This window comes from Cyprinus carpio, chromosome B14 (genome assembly GCF_018340385.1).
Source record: "Cyprinus carpio isolate SPL01 chromosome B14, ASM1834038v1, whole genome shotgun sequence".
NCBI classification, from domain to species: domain Eukaryota; kingdom Metazoa; phylum Chordata; class Actinopteri; order Cypriniformes; family Cyprinidae; genus Cyprinus; species Cyprinus carpio.
The window spans coordinates 6,735,001-6,756,052 of NC_056610.1; the positions used below are offsets into that span (position 1 = coordinate 6,735,001).

General features: G+C 32.9%; 1 protein-coding gene across 1 annotated transcript in view; it reads left to right on the forward strand.

Moving 5' to 3' along the window:
• The window catches only part of LOC109076949 (short transient receptor potential channel 7-like), an 80,871-nt gene that overhangs the window by 27,268 nt on the left and 32,551 nt on the right, over positions 1 to 21,052 (forward strand). The window contains exons 3-5 of the mRNA XM_042737713.1: positions 9,329 to 9,525; positions 15,728 to 15,747; positions 19,701 to 19,850. Of these exons, the coding sequence (XP_042593647.1) occupies positions 9,329 to 9,525; positions 15,728 to 15,747; positions 19,701 to 19,850 (367 nt within the window). The remainder of the gene's footprint in view (positions 1 to 9,328; positions 9,526 to 15,727; positions 15,748 to 19,700; positions 19,851 to 21,052) is intronic.

The following is a 21,052-nucleotide window of genomic DNA, read 5'->3' on the forward strand; positions in this document are numbered from 1 at the left end:
TTTTTTCCCCTATTAACTCTTTCCCTGCCAAACACAGAATTTTCCAGGTTTCCACGTTTTCACTGTTTACTTAGGGGCTCTATTACTCATCTCCTGAATGAATCTAGAATGTGCCAATCAAAAACACAGGCAAGGAAGATGCAGAAATGAGCAATTTCGTATGTATGCATATGAAAATAATGCGATCATCAACAATAAACAGCATATAAATGAAAACTGCCTACACTGTAAAAAACAAAGAAAAAATAGATAAAGCAACTTGATGCAGTAAGACTTGAGTTCTCTCAACAATAGTTTTTTAGGTATTTTTCAGTAAAGATGCTTTGTTTACCCAATATAAATGTGTTTGTTCATGCAATGTTGATTGACTTATTTTGATAATAGAAAAATTCTTGTCACAGCAACTGAAACGACAGTTAATGTTGTTGAGTATTTTTTATTTATTCATTTTTTATTTTATTTTTTTTGTTTCCTGGATGAAAAAAAAAGACAGTTTAAAAAGTCATGACATTATTGATTTTATATTTATTTACGAACAGTAACTGCATAATTTATTCATGCTGCAATGCATGCTGGGAACTAACAAAGTCTTTTCACATTTCAACAATATGACATTCTTTGTTCTGACAACTGTGTTTGACTAGTTGGGACAACATTTGGGGTAATTTTGTTGGTCTGACAAGGGTTTTAATGTAGTTTCAAGAAAATAGTATTTTTTAGCATTTGAGACCCAAAAGGTTTCATAAACTGGAAAATGTGCAGTTGCATTTTTTACAGTGTATAATGTTACAGTGTGAAATGTTGATCAAGGAAGTGGTAAAGGACTGTACAAGCTTTAGGGGTGCTGATGGAAGCAATCTGCACCTTAGCTTTGATCATTGTACTGAATATGATCCAGATGTAGTATTTTCTAAAAATGTGATTTTCTCAGCTTTTGGCTCAAATTTTCATTAAACTTACCTACATTCAAGTGTTGATTAAAAATAGAATGCTTAAAGCAAGAATAAAATGCTATCTTGCGGTTTAAAATTAGGCGCTCTCTTCTTTATTTTGATGTATTGCATGTTTAGATATTCACACAATAAAATATTAGTGAAGTGAATTTAGTGAAAATCATCAAAAAATGCTGGTAGTGGCTGGCAACTTTTTGTTCAAAAACACTGGCGGGGAAAGAGTTAATAATCAAATATTTTTAAGCGATTAGTCAACAGAAGAGACGGACGGCAGCGTATGAGTGTTTTGCTTGATACATGTTTGTAGATCTGTTGTTTAAATTATTACTTGCTGCTAGGATGGAATATTTTGTTTTCTACCTTTTTATACTTTGTATTTTTGTATGCAATTACTGGTAATATCCAGAATCCTCTTTAAGAAGAATTTGTTTTCCCCAATTGTAAGTCACTTTGGATAAAAGTGTCTGCCAAAGTGACTAAATAGTTGCAAAGTAAATATTTAGGAATATACAGTAGATCCAAGCAGGAATTACAGAGCTTGAACACTGACATGCATATAGTTTGTTTATCATTACACCTCCATTGGCAAAATTATTAATAAGTTTATCATTTCTAACCAGTAGGTGGTGCTGTCATCAGGGCTGCATTCAGCCCCAGCAAAAACGGTGCAAAATTTTTTTAAACGGAAACGGTGGTGCGTTGAACACCCGTTTCTGATGAAGCCAGAGTTGCAACTACGGCACCTGAGAAGGCCATTCTTTGTTTGTTTTTTTTTTAAGAAAAATTTTCAGAGCCTGATATGATTGGTATAAATACGTGTTTGATACTGCAAAATCGGCTTGATGTTACAGTCACTGCCCTTGCTGTCCAGAATAAAAGAGAACATCCCAATCAAGTGAAGAGATTTGTGGAAACTGTGGTTCCTAATTATTGTGATCCAACATTTGCCTCGCAAACATTTCAGGTGAAGAATAATCCACTTCTTACCTCCAAAACTTTGTTATGATCTATATGACCTTATTATTATTTTTATTGTGAGTATTAGGCTTATCATTATTGCTGATCACTGTTGTTGTGCTATGTTATTGTAATATTTACCATTATATAATCAGAGTAGTATAGAAAAGTTAATGAAAGTGTCACTCCACAATACAATAGCAAAATATATAAATATGTATAGTATTTTTATGTTACATTAATCTGTTTCTAGCACACCTTCCTAAGGAAAGGATATGGACCAGAAGACATTGCAATTACTAAATGATATTTAGACAAACGTAAAGAAGTTCCAGATGTATAATTGTGCTCTTATTATTTTAGTTATTTTACCTATAATGTAATTAAATGTGCAAACAATATACTTGCTCTTGTGAATTTGTTTTGATGTTAATTACATTGTGCGTGCTGTTTCTTTAATACCGCATGGTTTATATAAATGTAGCTGATTATTGGGCTGACATTTTTGACACACTCACCAAACAAGAGAAAATGTATCTCAAACCCTGTTGCACACCGTTTCCAGGAAACATGTCATTCAAACCGGAAACCATAGCAAAACGGTGCACACTGGTTTGAGCTTAAACTTGACCCAGTTTTGTGTGTTATTGCAATGCCACTGTGTCTGTCTGTATTATTAAGGTTATTAACCCATTTAATCCCTCCCGTCACAATAGTGACCATAAAAAAAAGGTTTTCATTTATAAAGCACTAAAAATCTTACTGTCTAATGTTTTAGTGCACTTCCTGCAAATATGGAAACAATAAAGGGTCTCAATTAAATATGTGCTGTTTCACATGATTAGTGCAAATTGTCACATGACCAGATCAGCTTATTTCCTGTTTGCACCTTGAGAAGATGATGGCTGCATCAATGCTCCAAAGATTTTTGGTACACTTTATCTTTGAGGTGTCTAGTATTAATATATGAATTCACATTATTCAGTTTTGTTGAGTGTGGTCATAGAATGAATAAACATCTTGATGGTCACAATAGTGACCGGTGGGATAACAGTGAACTTAGGTATACTGTACAATATAAATCCAGTTGCAGTTGTAAGTGAAAATTACACTAAAATGCTGCAATGACAAAATATTGCACTAAATTAAAAGTTCAAATGTTACAAATAAGTTACAATATCGATGTTGTATACTGTTTTTTTACAAAAAAATCAAATAAAAATAATAATAACAACAATTTCCTATCAATGTTGTATAAGGGTTTTTTATGCATAATAGTAACCCTAGAATGTGATCAAACTGTTTACAATAGCTGGGCTAAGATATATAACAATTTTTATGACTGCAGAAATATGTTATTTCAGTACACACATTATGCCACCGGTCACAATTGTGACCGACCATAAAACACAATTTTCCACAGACTTTTCCCCCCAAAATAATTATTGATTATTTCAAAGGGTTGCTAATGACACATCATTTGGATATTTTCATGTCTGGGAAGGAGTTGGGATTAAACGGGTTAAGGTTGATATTTTGAATTAGATTTTATTTTCATTATAATTTAAGTTAAATTTTTGATTTTGTTTTGTGTTTTTGTCATTTTTATTAGTTTATTTATTTAATACATACATTTTAGTTTGGGCTAATTTCGTTTTAGTTAAGTATTTTAGTATGTTTTTTAATATTTTATTTCAAGTACAATCAAATCAGGGCTTAAAAAAAAAAAAAAAAAGAAAGAAAAAAAATCAATCGGTTCACTCCGAGCAATATTTTAATGTTTCTGTTCCTGCATTCCTCTGCTTTATTACCATTCCGAAACCGATTAGAGTAGAAAAAATACTTTTTAAAAACTGTTTTTAAACTTTTTCTTTGCCTATATTAATAATAATAATAATAATAATAATAATAAAGTACAGCAATTTCTTTACTCAAAAAGAAAAAAAGAAGAAGAAAGAAAACACAGGAGATCTGGTATCTTATACAGTATATAAACGTCAAGTGCCAAAACAAATTAATTTAAGGAGAAACTGATGCATACCTCTCTCATTCGGCATGAATCCAAATGTTTGAAATGCAATGAATGACACTGTGTCGGTATTATTAAGGTATCATTGATACCTTAAAAAAATCATTAATATGTAGAAGACAGAACAAATACAGTCCACACTGTAAAAATAGAGAAGAAAAGCATTGCAGTAAATGCTGTGTCATCATATAGTGTTGAGGTCAGACTGCTGGAATACAGTTTGAGCCCCTGCAAACACACACACCTGCAGATGTTTGCAGAACAACTCCGTTCTCTATTTCCTGAGAAACAGCTCAATGTTCTCTGCTTCTGTTCCCCATAGATTGGCCCTGTTGAGGAATCTAATGTACAAAAGCAAATTGTTTTCCAGATGCAGTGAACAGAAACTCTCTCAATGTCTAATATAGTATCAAACTTGACTGCAAAAACAACTAGTTACACATTAACATTCAGAGTTTGTTTCTTCATGAGATTTGGAGAAATGTAGCATTACATCACCTGCTCACCAGTGGATCCTCTGCAGTAAATGGGTGCCGTCAGAATCAGAGTCCAAACAGCTGATAAACACATCACAGTAATCCAAAAGTAATCCACACCACTCCAGTCCATCAATTAACATATTTTGAAGTGAAAATCTGCATGTTTGGAAGAAACAAATCCATCATTAAGACATTTATCATCAAACCTTTGCTTCAGATCAAAATACAATTCCATAATCCGTAATAACCCTTCCTCCAGTGATAAAGTCCATTCTCTGTTGTCTTCTCACATCAAAATCCACACAAATATTTGTTTAGAACTGTTTTGGACTGTTTTTGTGCTTTTGTGGTTCTGTGCATATTTCTCTGCGGATTCAGAACAGTCAACTTTTTCATTAGTTATTAATAGAGGACTCATATTTTAGCCGAAAACAACAGTTTAAAGTTAAAACATCTTAATGATGGATTTGTTTCTTACAAAATGGTGGACTGGATTGATGTGGATTACTTGAGGATTTTTGTAATGTTTTTTATCAGCTGTTTGGACTCTCATTCTGACGGCACCCATACACTTCAGAGGATCCATTGGTGAGCAAGTGATGTAATGCTACATTTCTCTAAATCTGTTCTGTAGATGTAATCGTAAACACATACTCAAAAAAGAGATATCATTGTTTGCCTCTGATAATGTCTCTGAACATTAAAATCCACACTCAGCAGCTTTAAATACAGTCTATAATTAATGTATTGCTGTATTATTGCAAGGAAACGAAACAAAAATTGCATTTTTTTATATTAATTTGTGGATGTTAGAATGTTTTTGCATACATTTAAATAGTTTAATAGCCTTTATCTCAGATTTTTATTTCCTCTAAAAATGCCCTTGTAGAACTGCTTTCTTGCAGCATCGATTCAGCATCTTACGTAAACAGCCCCAATTACAAGAGTCTCCCCAAACCGATGTTTCTAGTTTAAAAGTGTTTTAATTGATTTAAGTTCATTTTGTGAGTGTTTTTTTGTGTGTGTTGTCTCCACTGTGTTTTTTCGGGGATATTTGGTCATTTTAACCAATTTGCTTGATCAGAGTCCTTGTGTATTTCTGTTTGTTTGGTTATAGTGAGCAGATTTCTGAAATAAAGACCAGGGCCATGTCCAGTTCAGCATTCAAAAATATTCAAAATATACTTGAAATTTGTTATTATTTATACATTTTAAAAACATTTTCTGTTTTTTTGTTTTGTAATTGTTGTGGATTGTGAACTTTTATAATACTTAAAAATTATGATTTTTTGTTGGTTTTAATACGATGTTAATAACAAATTTTAATACAAGCAGGATTCACACGATGAAAAATAGTAAAAAGTAACTATATTGCATAAAGCAAACAGAGCAAATTATGTACAACAAAATAATGACTTAACAATAAAAAATATTTTTCGAAGTTAAACAAAGATTATTGGAGTGTGTTTTACAGGAAAATTTCTACTTCAAAATTTCATGCTTAAATAAATGTTACTTGCTGTTTATTTGTAAGTGTTTGTGAAATTTACTAGCAGTTTCTACACAATTTTCCATTTACAAAAATTATCATATGATATATAATTAATTATATATAAGTATATTATTTTTTTTTTCTGCTTATTATTTAAGTCTAAAGTATGTGTTTTCTGCAAATGAAGATTAATTGTTGCTGGATCTGTCGGTTTGCATTTTTGGATCTGATTTGATGCTGAGGTATTTTCCTGAAAGGGTTCAACACTCAGCACAGCTGCTGGTCCAGAATGAGACCCATGTGTGTGATCTGACTGCCGTATGCTTTCGCTTCGGCTAATGCGAGTAATTTTAAGACAACAATCTTATTGGTTTTGTAGAAGATTGAGATATTCCATCTAATGTAAGGACTGCAGATCACTTAATGCCCGAGGCAGACGTCATAATCATATTTCACATTATAAAACAGTTTCAGTTATGGATGCTGATTTGTAAATGCAGTGTTCCAGATGCTCTAAAATCCACATTAGAGTTGCAGCTCTGACGTGAAACTTTGCATTGTATTATGAATTATTTTCATATTTTGTAATGCATGATTTGTAAATGCAGTGTTCCAGATGCTCTAAAATACACATTAGAGTTCACATAATTAGTAGATAGGTCTAATGGATGTCAGGGACTAGATCCTATAGCAAATGGATGGCACTTAATGAATTTGTTTAAAATAACGTTTTCTTCTGTTTGGTTTACAGTTGGTAAGGATTTTTTTCATGATGTTTTTGAAGATTATTCTGGTCACAGAGGCTGCGTTTATTTGATTAAAAACATAGTAAAAACAATAAAATTGTGAAATATTGTTATAATTTAAAATAATGGTTTTCTATCTGAATATATTGTAAAATATAACTTTGAATAAATTTCCAGCATCATTACTCCAGTCTTCAGTGTCACATGATCCTTCAGAAATCATTCTAGTATGATGATTTGCTGCTAAAGAAACATTTCTGATTCTTATCAGTGATGAAAACAGTTGTGCTGCTTCTTATTTTTTGTGGAAAATGTAATGCATTTTATTATTCATGAATAGAAAGTTCAAAAGAAAAGCATTTATTTGAAAAAGAAATCTTTTTGTAACATTATGAACGAATGTCTTTACTTTCAATTTAATGCATCCTTGCTGAATGAAAATATAATCTTATGCTGAGACCAAACTTTTTAAATGAAAATGTATGTTCATTAGTCAGCATGTTTGATGAATTTTGTTTGGCAAATCCATCTTAGTCAGCTTGATCCAACAACGATGGGCTGCTTTGAGCCCACACTGTGGAACGGTTGAGAGTTTATCGCAGGCAGACCTTGATTACAGCGAAGGCCGATCCGTGTCTGTGCTTGAACAGGCTGTGGTTCAGACACACACGAGTGAAGGGATTTGTTTCCTGAGACGGACAGACTGCTCGTTATCTCAGAGATCAGTCTGACGGCCGTCCGGGGCTCAGCATCTATTCCACCCACAGACCTCAGTGTCAGAAATCATTTCGCTGGAGGACACTGATGTGGATTGAAAGGGCTGATAACTGCAGTTGTTCTCTGGACAGACGGACACCTCCACATGATTATTGGTGTGACAGTCTTGCAGGATTGCAGGTTTGGATCTCTATGTCATTGTGAATGCTGGTTTGTGAGCTGTCGAAGTTCAGTGTGTTGTGTTGCGTTCTCACCTTGTCTGTCAGTAAAATTATTTGAGTGATTTTGTTGTAGTGTTTTTTTTTTATGTAGTTTGTATATCACTTTTGGGAGACTCATTTTAGGCCATAATGAAAATAAACAAAATTATGAAATTAAAAGAACTTTCTTATTAAGCCTTTTCTTATAATGTAAAATAAAATAAAAATAAGTAGAAAACAAAACATTTAAATAATTTTAGTAACATAAATCACTATTTTCACCTTGTTTACATATTTTATATTTTATTTTACTATATATTTTTTTGTATGTATATATATATCCTTTGTATGTACATATATCCTTTGCAAGGACAGTCTGGTGCTTCTGACTCACATCCTGTAAGTATGTTTTCATATTTAAAGAATTTGCCAATGATGAATCAAAAGTGAGTTTTGAGTAGTGTGGAGTAGATCTTGTTGTTTGTCGTTTCCCCGATCACAAATGCATACAGGGTTATATGTTTACGCAGTGCGATATGCAACGCAACGCGTAAAAAGACAGTATAAGTCATTATAATCCATAATTATGTCCCCACTGGATGCAATAAATGGCTCATTTGTAATGAGTTTTATTGTTTTTGTCTTGTGTTCTGACCGGGACACGCATCACAGTATGTTAAGGGGCATAACAATTCCGTCACATGCTTGGGGCATTCGGCCAATCACAAACCACTGGATAGCTGGCCAATCAGAGCACACATCGCTCCTTCAGACCAATGAGCTTTGTAAAACTTTCAGAAAGGCGGGGCATAGAGAAGAAACAATAATGTACATTATGTGGAAAATAATGTGTTTTTTGAACCTTAAACTGCATAAATATTTCATTACACGAAATACACAACATAATGTTCTTTTTAGCAGCATCATATGACCCCTTTAAATTTTCACTGCAGGTGAATTTTTACAAATTTTTCACCGTTTACAGATTCTTTTATTTAACTAAAGAAAAAATAAACAGCTCTTGATTGTTTTTAAGTATCAGTTGTATTTATATAGAATAATTTAAATGCATTTAAATTACAATAAATATATTGTAGTAAAACAAAACTACCAAAAAAAAAAAAAAAATCCTGTCTTTCTCTTTATTTATTCCTTCTCTTTCTAGCTTGTACTTATTTGAACAATGTCTAAAAATTGCTATTACAAGCACTTCCTGTGTCTGTTTGCCTCTTTAAGAAGAATCGCTTCATGTATCCCCCTATTGTAAGTCGCTTTGGATAAAAGCTTCTGCAAAATGGCTAAATGTGAATGTAATGATGTATACATACTTTACAAACATATTTCAATAATTAAACATTAATATTTTATTTTTATTTTAAATATTTAAAAAATTTATATTTATTTATATAAATATTAAATATTATTTTCCTGTCTGCTGTCCACTGCTGTCTGCTTTTCGATTTTTTTATTTTTATTTACTGTACATGGAGAGAAAACTGTTTAGTGTTATTTGCCTTTTTTTTTTTTTTTTTTTTTTTTTTACGTTCATAAAGTTCAAACTTTTTAATTTTTATTTTTTTCTTTAAAGAAAAATATTTTTCTAAAAGAAAATTTCTTGGATAACTTCTTATAACTAACTAATAAATTCTTAAATCTCTCCAAATTTTCTTCAATGGAATGAATATGTAAAATATGTCAAATGAATATGGTTTGATTGACAGGTGAGAGGGGTCTCCTGACTATTCTTTGTAACAGGATTTAATTGACAGGTGGGTTGGGTACAGGAAGTTGTCCATGCAGTGTAAGGATTTCGTGGTGGGCGTTCTGGATCTCTGTCGTGACACAGAGGAAGTGGAGGCCATTCTGAACGGTGATGTGGACCAGAACCCGCCCACAGAACACCAGAGACCCTGTCTGAGCCGCATCAAACTAGACTTTAAATATGATGTTAAGTTGGTGAGGTGAGAAACTGTTAACCCTGCCTACTGTATCATATTTAAGACACAATACACAAATTGCATTTTTTTGCTCGGTTTGTGTCTCTGAATAAAACTGAGCTGTTTTTCCTCCATATTCTTATTACTATTTTATGAGTAATAGAATAATGTATTATTAATGATGATAATCAAAAAAAAAATAATAAACTTTTTTCTTTGTCTAAATTAGATTTGAGGACTATTATTTCATATGTCAGGCTTTATGAAGAAAATATAAATGTGCACTGCAATACAAACAAATCTTAAGCGATCCGATATCCGATCAGGATGAAATCAGTGGCTTTGGAGACGTGAGGTGAGATGAGGTGTTCAGGTTTGGAGTCTAATCAAGTCTTTGGAGTCTCATCTGAGTGCTTCTGTTCTTCACCTCAGCTGAACTCGTGATTGGTGGACTGTGTCTCAGATGGAGACCTCACTGTCTGCATGCTAACAGCTCCACAACTTCCTCACCTTCTGACTTCAGCGCTCACTCTACTCACATGCTGGAACTAAATGGAAAACCATCAGCTTCATCATGAAATCATTGCACAGACTATTGTTTTTAGTTCATGCATGGGTGTTTCTGGATGGTAAATACCATGAGCTGTGGGCTGGAGAATTGTAGTTGGCTTCATCTGATCTTATTGGACTAAATGTCAAACACGCTAGAGAGAGGAAATGAAGGAGAGACAGCAGGCCAGTGGCAACACGTCTCAGCGCTGCTTTCATTTCACAAGATAAACACAGATGCAGTCGCTGATGTGTCCAAGAGCCATGTGATGATCTGCATCACCATGAAATGAGTGTCTCGGATGTTTCTCCTGAGAAAAAGAGCCCATAATCTCACACGAGGCTCGGTTTCACAAGAGATCTCATCAAATGATCTGAGCTGCTTTTCACGTTGATTTTGTAGCTCTGTTATCTTACTGCATGTCAGCTGTTGGCTTTGTTTGCATCTAATTTAGATTTTTCCTCAAGCACTGTAGAAGATATCTGAGGCAAGAATTATACTTCATTGAAACATAACTGCAACTGCATCAAGTCTCCAGAGCAATGAAAGAGCAACATCTGAGCAATGAAAAAATGCGTTCTCAGCATAATGTTCTGTAGTAATAAAAGCATCCATTCCAGGTGCCTTTTAAAAATGTTTTTGTTCATTTGTTTAAATCAGCGTAAATTACAAGTTGCACAACAGTATCGGACATACTACTATTGTGTATAAATACTTCACAAAATGTAAAAATAAATAAATATTTATTTATTTAAATCAGCATAAATTACAAGTTGCACAACAGTAGGCCATAAAAATATTTTGTAAAAATGATTGGAGAAAAAAATAATAAAAAATATAAAAATTTTATATATATGTGTATCTTTTTTTTTTTTTTTTAATATAGTATATATCAAGTTTTGCACAACTGTAGGAAACTATTGTGTATTATTAATTTTTTAAAATGTAAATATATATATATTTATATATATATATATATATATATATATATATATATATATATATATTTTTTTTTTTTTTTTTTTTTTATCCGCGTAAATTGTAAGTTGCACAACTGTAGGAAACACTACTATTGTGTGTAAATACTTCACCAAATTTAAATATATATCAAATTCACATTTATTTATTATATATAAATATATTGTTGATGTTGTTGGGACCTCTTCTAAACTTTTGAGGAGACAAATGTGAGAGATCCAGAGTCTCTAGCTAAGGAGAAATATCTGAGCACCGTGTGCGATGTTGTTGAGATCTCTTTTAAAGCTTTAAAGGAGACCACTGTTAGAATGTTAGAGTTTTTGTTTCAGGAGACAAGTTTGAGAAGCAGGAGACTCAAGCAAAAATCTCCATTTGATCTTAAAGTAACCTCATTTCTGTCTAGGAGAAATAATTGAGATCTTAAAGAGATCTCACTTTTGATTTTTCTTTCCTATGGGTGTGACTGTTGTAGTCAACTGATGACGTGAAGTTTATGATCTGATCATGTCATCCATCACTGGTGTGGGTTTAAAGGGATCACGAACTTGTTAAGCAGATAACGTGAGAGTAATTAGCCCTGTTGCCCTCAGCTTAATCCAAACCCTCCTGAGATGAGCTCTCATTACAGGCCAGCTTGATTGAATCTTAATCATTTTCAGATTGCCATTGAAATCCTAATAGTTTTATTGACTGAAGAAGCATGACAATAAGACCCTTTCGTTAAATTCAGCCTTCGAGGAGCATTGCAATCATCGTGTTTATGAGATGAGATGATTTTTGTGATATAATGTCATAATTACCCATTTTCCTTTGAGCCATGAATTGAGGGTTTTTCAATTTATACAGAATCTGATTATATTGATTGTAATATGTTATAATTGTGCATGTTGACTGTACAATAACTTTTGTGTGCATTTTGTGTATTGCTGATGAAGACGAGCACTGAAACTCATTAATTTAGATATGTACACTGCAAAAAAAAATTATTTGGCCTGTTTTACAGTATAAATATCTAAAAATGCTATAATAATAATAAAGACTCATTTACTTAAAATTACTTAAGGTATTACTAAAGTCTTGTTTTCTGGATTTTTTTTTTTTTTTTTTTTTTTTTTTAAAGTTAATTGAATAAAACAAGTTTTATTTTTCTGACCTTATTGACAGATATTTGTTGTTGGTTTAAGCATAAAGTCCCTTAATGTTTATTTTTTTATTATAAATTTATTTTTTATTTGTTGGTTACTCCAATGTCCAGAAACATAAAGATACAGTCTCAAACATACATTTGGGGGAAAAGGGAAAGAATAAATAAATAAATAAATAAATAAATAAATAATAGAAAATTAAAGTAGAATAGGGAATCAGAGAAGGTTATTAACATAAAGAGGTGTCCAAATCTTCTAAAAGTCATTAGACTTTTGATGAGTGTCATAAGTGAGTTTCTCAAGTAGAAGTAATGCAGATATTTGAGGCATCCACATTTTGAAACAAGGTACCTGAGGGGATGACCACAATAACAATATACATTAATCTGCCAAACAGACCAAAATTAAAAAGTGTTTAGCATGATAGTCAAATATTGTCTCCACTCCAATAGATAACAAATAAAATTCCAGAGAGAAACAGAATTGCAACTTAAGGAACTCTTGTAGAAATGTATATATTTTAGTCCAAAAAGCAGAGGTGGAAAGAGTACTAAAATATTCTACTCAAGTAAAAGTACCATTACATTAATGATATTTTACTTAAGTACTAGTAAAAGTACCATTCTAAAAATCTACTCAAGTAAAAGTAAAAAGTAACTCATTTAAAATTTACTCAGAGTTAATGTTAGCCTACTTAGTTACATTTTAACAGCAGGAGGGGAGCAAACAATAGGATAGGCCTATAAATCTCAAAATAGTTGTTTTTAATTAAAGGTGCTGTATGTAGGATTGACACCGAGTGGTTGAAATAGGTATTGCAGCCAAATTCAAAATATTGGAGAGGGGTTTTTTTCACCCGGCCCCTCCTCCTCAGACTTGACGCACATGCAGGTTGCCAGATTGACGGCACAAACAGGAACGAGCGCACTTGACGATGAATGAAATGAAATATGCTGTGTTTTCCACAAACTGGCAACCCGGCATGCCGAAATACAGCTGGGTAAACTGGCAGTGGGTGGGCTTCACAAACCAAAACAGAAACTGACATTCCGGCCCGGAACACACATTTTAAAAGGAGAATAACTGACTGTAGCATTGTTTTTCAGATAAATAACTATGTTAACTAAGCATGTTGCAAACATATTATGGTATTTTTATGCTTTAGTAAAGTCAAAAACTTAGATACAGGAACACCTTTACAAGTAACCAAAAACATGTCAACATGTGACATTTAAAACATTAAGAAAGGTATGTGAGATTTCAATGCAGGCCATCACACCAAGTATAGGCAGAAAAAGCAAGTTACATTCTGGCTACCGACAAAAACAAGCTTAGAAAATCAAAACTTCACATTGGTTATTTCAGCAGCATGTAAAACAAAACAAATATTATTATAAATAATACAAGGAAAGCAAGCAAAGGACACTAAACCGCTTTAGTGGTCCATGGTCCAGTCTAATGTGAGCTATGCACTTTTGCAAAAACTCCCATAATCACTGAAGGAAATCAATTGCAAATCAATAAATTTTGCACTTTGTTGTTTATGATTATGACAGAATTTGCAAATGCAGATTCAGAATAAAATCTGATCTTGTCCCACTTAATTCGGCATATAATAGAATTTGCAGATTCGTTTTAGGATGTTCTTTTTTCACTCACCATTGTACAATGTATGATGCACTTCAGTGGCCATCTTTGAATGTGAGAAGGCAGATTCACTGGCTCCAATTTATATTTAAATGTATTTACTTTGATTATCCTAGTTATCTACAACAATACTTTGTACTCTTTTCTTCAAATCATCAGTTAGGCACTCTGTCCAGATTTACTTTCTCGTTCCTCGTGTTAAAAAAACAATTGGTAAGAGAGCATTTATGTTTAAATCTGTACTAGACTGGAATAATTTGCCTGTAGATATTAGATCCATTACTTCTTTTCGGTTGTTTAAACAATCTCTATTATCTTATTTTAAAGTAGATTGCACATGCTACCATTGAAATTGTCGTTGTTGTTATGTGTACTGTTTTTTTTTTTTTTTTTTTTTTTTTTTTTTGGGTGGTGTTTTTATTGTTTGCCTGTTTGTTGATGTTTTGTTAATTGTAATCTTGTTATGCTCTTTAAGTTGTAATTGTGTTTCATTGTAAGGACCCCCTCGAAAACGAGATGATACATCTCAAGGGGTTAATCCTAATAAATTCTAATAATTCAGTCAGTGAGCGCGCACACTTGAACAACTCCGGCGTTCTCTGCAGTGATGAATCAAAATGCCTCTGATCGGACACTGCATTCATGAACTCAACAGAAAGGTGTGTGAATGGTTTATAATGCTCAACGCTGCAAATGCGAGTATAAAGACATCTGATGTAACATAAGCAGATCTACTCTAAAATGTAACACTTCATTCATTTCACATTACATGTAAATTGTGACTGCCATAATAGTTCTACCAGAAAGACTCAGGAGGTGAAGATGAAATGCAAAAGTATTTATTTACAAAACCAATACAAAAAGAACAAAATTATTTTGGCGTAGGCCCCATCTGTAGCTTGAATCAGACGTTGTAGATTCCAGCTATTCCTGCCGAAGACCAAGGCAGGGCGGAGCATACCCCCGCATGGACGGGGCCAACCTGGTGGTGGTGGGGAGGATGGAGGGGAAACTTCGCGGCAGTATCTGCAAACACAAAGAAGTGTGAGTAGAGGGCTTTTATATTCCTCATGTTGAGTGCTGATTGGCTAGATCTAATTGTAATGTGACGTGGCATTAAGTCTTCCTAGTAGAACTTGCGCTGACGCTCCCAATTCAGCTTAATTGTCCAGGGACACTTTTTGCACCTTGTCATAAAAAATTTGGGCGACATTTTTGCCTCAAGCCCCCATTAATTTCTGACCCTGGTGCCAACCAGCATTATAAGTCCTGCTACAGGTGTGCGATATTGACAAATCTGACCCTGGTGCCAACCAGCTTTATATAAAATAAAAAATAAAAAGATACTTTAATGTTGAAATTAAATCCACCAGTAGGTGCATCAAATAATGTGTTAATAAGTGAGTCATTGTGATTGAACTGAATCATTTAAACAGTTGATTCATTCAGGATGAAACGTCTGCTCAAGACGCACAACTGTGCTGGTGGCTGCCTTATTTGGAATAATTTTTGGTTGTCGAATTATATGGAGCAAAAACAGGCAATATGGTGTCTAAAACGTTAAGTCTCTTAATTAACTTCTTTTTTATTGAAAAAAAAAAAAATCTGATGCTATTATCACTCTGCTTTTTGCGGAAAAGATTGGCACTCTTTGTGTGATACTGATTAACTATATGAAATGATATAAATATATACATTTTCTGTCCCTATATCTTCAATTTTGTGATCATTCTAAATGTTTTTTGACTGAGCTGTGTAATATGCGCACGCAGACTAGTCTAGTCTAATCTACTATGGCAATGTACTTTAGTTTTTTGTTTTGTTTGTTTTTTTTTGCAAAATACTCGATAATGTCAAATCGCACTTCGTTAAAACAACAATTACGATATTATGGCAGACGATATATCGCACACCCCAAGTCCTGCACCACTGTCTTTTTGGCTTATTTGTGCAAAACCTCTTGCTAAACTGTCAAAGCTTCATTTTATAAGCTGCTAGGTTTAGTCTCCCTTGGCAGACACAGCTAGCACTGCATAGAGCTTAATATGGCAGGGGTTCACTTTCATTTCCTCCTCCGAGTTTCAACTTCAGCACACAATACGATGAGGTTTTTGGGGGTTTTCAGCTGGGGTCTGCAGCACTAACGCCCTGTCTTGTCCGTCTCCATCTTTTCTGTGTGATTTAGCACCAGTTTGTTCTCACTAGCCCCATTAGTTACTGCAGAAGGTTCGATTGTGCACAATGTTTTTTTTTTTACTCAATAATTAATGTGTTTTTTAAATGCCTAGCAACAGGGGTACAATACTTCAAACAAAATATACTTAAATAAAAGTAAAATTACTGATTTTAAAAATTGCTTTAAAAAGTAGAAGTACAAAAAAACTACTTAATTACAGCAACACGAGTAAATGTAATTAGTCACTTCTGCCAAAAGGAATGAAAAGTCATTTAATTTTGATACATTTTCAGAAAACACAATTTGATATTACATTCTGTAACTTATCCTATACTAAAACATAAACTTAATTTTAACTTAAATGATAAAATAGAAATAGAAATAATAAATAAAATATAAAGTTTTTTTTTTTGTTTCCAAAGCAACATTTCTCATTTTAATTGTTTAACATAATGTACTGAAATAATTTAAACTAAAACGTAAATAATAAAGATTAAAAACTATATTGACATTGAAAGAAAGCTACAAAAAAGTTCTATAAAATTCAAATTAATACTGAAAATATAAAAACCAACAATACAAAATATTACTATCTCAATTATAATAAAATAACACAATGTTTAAATATTGTACTAAAAAATAAGACAAAAATACTACGAATTTTTTTTTTTTTTTTTTTTTTTGTGAACAAGATCACTTCACAGCTTCCAAATTCATGCACGTTTCCTGAGAATCAATTCAGCAGAAACTCTTTATCTTTTAAAAATTAATTATGCATATGAATCTCAAATGATTCACATTTAACTTTTAAAAATTATGCAAATCAAATTGTTTCAAGTTCAGCTTTTAAAAATTATGTAGATTAAAATATAAATTATGCATACAAATACAAATTGGTGCTTATCGTAGATTGACACTAAACATCTTTTATTCAACATCAGAATGAGTGCGTGACAAATTCTCTAATTAAAAGCATAGGGGGTTCTGGGACTGTTACTACTGCAACCAGGTACAGATTCAGCGTGATCTCGAGTGTAACACACACACACACACAGAGACTGAGGCGATAACTAACAATCTTTTCTCTCAGTGGGTGCAGAATTTAGCTTGGATCACTGAAGCACAGACAAGCTTCACTTCACTGCTGATTACAGGTTGAGGCTGATGTTATACTCGCGCCTTGTACTTATGAAATAGATTGTCTATTATTAAACTCTAAACACACACACACACACACACAGAACCACGGGTAGGGCACACACACACACCACACATACTCGCTGTGGACTTTAGGTCGGTCAGACTGAGCTCTGGATCACACTATCAGCCAGCGGCTCACCTACACACAATCAATGTCGACGATCTGTCTGATGTCTGGTCGTTCATATCTCAGACGGGCTCACTGCTCGTGTTATTTTACCTCTAATAGAAATACAACACCAAACAACAGGAAAAACATCAGAAATCTGTATATATATATATATATATATATATATATACATGCATTTTGGCGTCTTTGTTTCCATAGCGACGGAGTCTCCAGAACGCGCGCCCAGCCCTGTCACGTGACTGCTGCACGTGGTAAACAAACCTGCACGGTTTAAAACATCTTTGAACACAAGGTTCTCACATGATGTAGGGCTGAATGGGAAAGTTATCAATAGATATGTCCAGTAACTAATGATGAACACGCAATTTGCTGAGAAGCTTGAACTCGAGTGGGTGTCCCTTATTTTGCCTCACTGAAGGTGGCAACCCTATTTGATGCAATATGATACAATGGAAAAAATATGATCACTTTTATTTCTTTGGTTCAGACAGACAGCAAATCATAAATTAACTTAAGTGTCTTCTAACTTCTAACGCCTCCAGGCTTCTTCATAAAACAGTGTTACCAAATAAGGCCAGGCTTATTTCAGTTAGTCTAACTCATCGCCAAATGAAATTTTGGTTCCATAAGCAAATTTAAGCATAAGGGCTAGCTAGCTTAAGCTTAGTCACCGTTGGCAACTTATGCTGGAAACTAACCTGGTCTAAAGCAGGTTAACTGACAGACTAAGCTGAGTTCCTCTAACACTGCCAATAGGAACGCAATGATATTACCACGTCTCTCACACACACTATTATTGATACTTTTTATTTTAATTTTATGTTTTTTTTATTTTTTTACAATTTTAGGCAGCCATGTAGGCCTTTCTCTCTTGTTTTATGACAGCTGCACCTTTTATAGTCTGCAGAACAGATAGCAGAACATTAGACCATTATAATTTAAAATAACTAAATTAAAAGTTAAAATCACTTAATTAAAAATGAAAATAAATAATAAAGAAAATGACTATATTTTAACTGCTATAAGAAACACACATTAAGTCTGTTGAACTTAGTAATTAGTACTGTAAGAGAAATTAAAACTTTAAATCGCATCATATGACCCCTTTATAACAAAAAGAAATCCTTGAAGATGTCATTCCACTTTAGAGGATCAGGGAAATCTCTCCTCAGGACTCCACCTACAGGCTAAAATAAATAAATCACTCACAGGACAATTTCTCTTCATGCATGCCCACTTAACAGCAAGTTACAGTAGGTAATGTAAGTGTGTTTTCTAACATGACAATTATTGCCTCTATTACTGTAATTATTTTAGCAACAAAGGTGATTTGAAACATGTATCTTGCATTGTTTGTTCTTGAATGAACTGATTGTTAAAAGTAAGCCTACTAACTGGTGAAAGGAACGATCACCAATGTTGCGTTTCAGTGATTACATATATATTACAATAATCTTATGTTTTGATTATGTGGATGAAAATCTGTGTAATTGTATTGAAAGCATGAGATAAGGTTTTGAAAGAATGACTAGCAATGTTACAGGTGTCATTGGTTTGGATTTTTGTACTAAGAGTTTTGAAAATATGCACCTTACTTGTGAAAAAAAAAAATATTAAAGCGAATAAAAAAACTATTATTATATTATTATATTTATTATATTTATATATTTTATTTTATTTTGATGACAGCAATGTGCCAATGACCAGACAAATACATTTTTGTGACTTCATTCAATTTCTTTCTCAATTTCTATTATGTTGTATTATATTACAAATTAATTTAGTATTTATTTTTTTTATTTTATTTTGATGACAGTAGTCTGCCATTGGTTAGACAAATACATTTTGATGGTGACTTCTTTAAATGTCTTTAAAAATGATCAAATGTATTAGTAGTAGTAGTTGTATAAAATACTTTATTAAGACGAAAGTAGTCTGCCATTGATCGGTCTGGTATATGTTTTTTTTGATGAAAATTTTTAATAAATTATTAAATGATTAATTAAAAGTGAATGATAATAATTTTATTATCTTCATATATTATTTATTATTATTTCATATACATTTACCTCAATTAAAAATAAAAGCATTGCTTTTAGTAATTGTACCCAATTATTGTGTATCAACATTTATCTAATTACATAAATATTTTCTAGCTAAATATTTATAATAAATCAATATTATAGCATCGTATTTTCTATTACCATCTACTCCAGTGTCTGTGTTAGCACATTTTCAGTAGACACAGTTATCATTGTGTTGTGTGTGTATAAATTGTGAAAATGTTCGTGTTTTGGCTACTGTATTATGTTTTTTTTTTGTTTTTTTTTGTATATTTTTTTTTTTTTTTTTGGCTGTTATGTGATTTGTCGTCCTCCTCTTTTCTCATCTGGTATGAGAATCTGTCGGGTTTGCGGCAGCAGTCCATCGGGGTGAAGTGTTTGACCGTTCTGGGCGTCACTGTCGGATTGCCTTTCCTCGCCATCGCCTTACTGGATCTGCTCCGGCAGCAAGGTGGACAAAACACACATCTCTGCCTCTCCGACTCTTCAGATGAGAAGACACTATCACACACTATCTTCAACAAACTCTGTTTAAACACTGCTGTAGTAGAAGATCACTTCTTACATAAAGTGCATGTTTCTTTTACTGGTCTTGTAATTTTAGTTTTACTTCTCTCTGACATATATATACAGTATATATATATATATATTATATATATATATATGATAATATATATATATATATATAAATATATATATATGATATATATACTAGATCTACATTTTTGTTTTTTCTTTCATTTTTTTTAAAGTGTCATGGAACACCCCTGTTTCAGCACTTGTCTTTCAGACCTTAGATCTGAAAAAGCCTCTCGAAATCGTCATGTAAAAATGTGGAAAAAGTGGGAGAGTAGAGGGTGGGAAGAGGGGAGAAAACAACCAAGAAAACACAGACCTACAACACACTCATTATACAGACAAATATTAAAATATCTTTAAAACAGAAAGAATAAATTCAGTTACTTTCTGTTTACTCTTCTGATCAACATCAGACGTGCCTGTTATTTATGTGTATTTCATGTGTAGAAACTGCTCTCTCTGTAGACCCGCCCCCAGACCTGTACATCATCTTGCAGTTCCATAAATGCTGTTATGCCCTAAAATTCAAGATATTGGGGCAAAAATGCTCCTGTATGAGTTTTTGTCTAATATTTATATGACATGATAAGCAATCTCAAACAAGCAGCGAGACCAATACCACACAAGTGCTGGTTTTATCTAGAATATAACGAGTGGAAATGTGATTTTATACAACAGTTCACTGTAAAAAAAGAAAAGCTGACATAACTTAAAATTACAAGGCAACTTGCTGCACAGCTTTTTTGAGTTTGCTCAACTTTTAACCGAAGCAGTTCACTTAACTCAATTCAATGAGTAAGCGATCAATATACATACTACTTTTACAAACAACTTCAAAATAAATGCATATATTATATTTATTGTTTTTTTTTTATTAAAACGATGACTTTGAGAAGAAACATGTTGAATGCGAGTAAATCCGTAGGTCTCGCACGCAGATGCTCAAAATGGCTCCTTCGTCTGTCCAGGCTGTTCGGTGTTGGCACGCTTCATTGCACATGCTCCAACTTCGTGGTCGTTACAGTGCACATGCTCCAACCCTCAACCAACCACCTTGTATGCTTTGTTAACTTG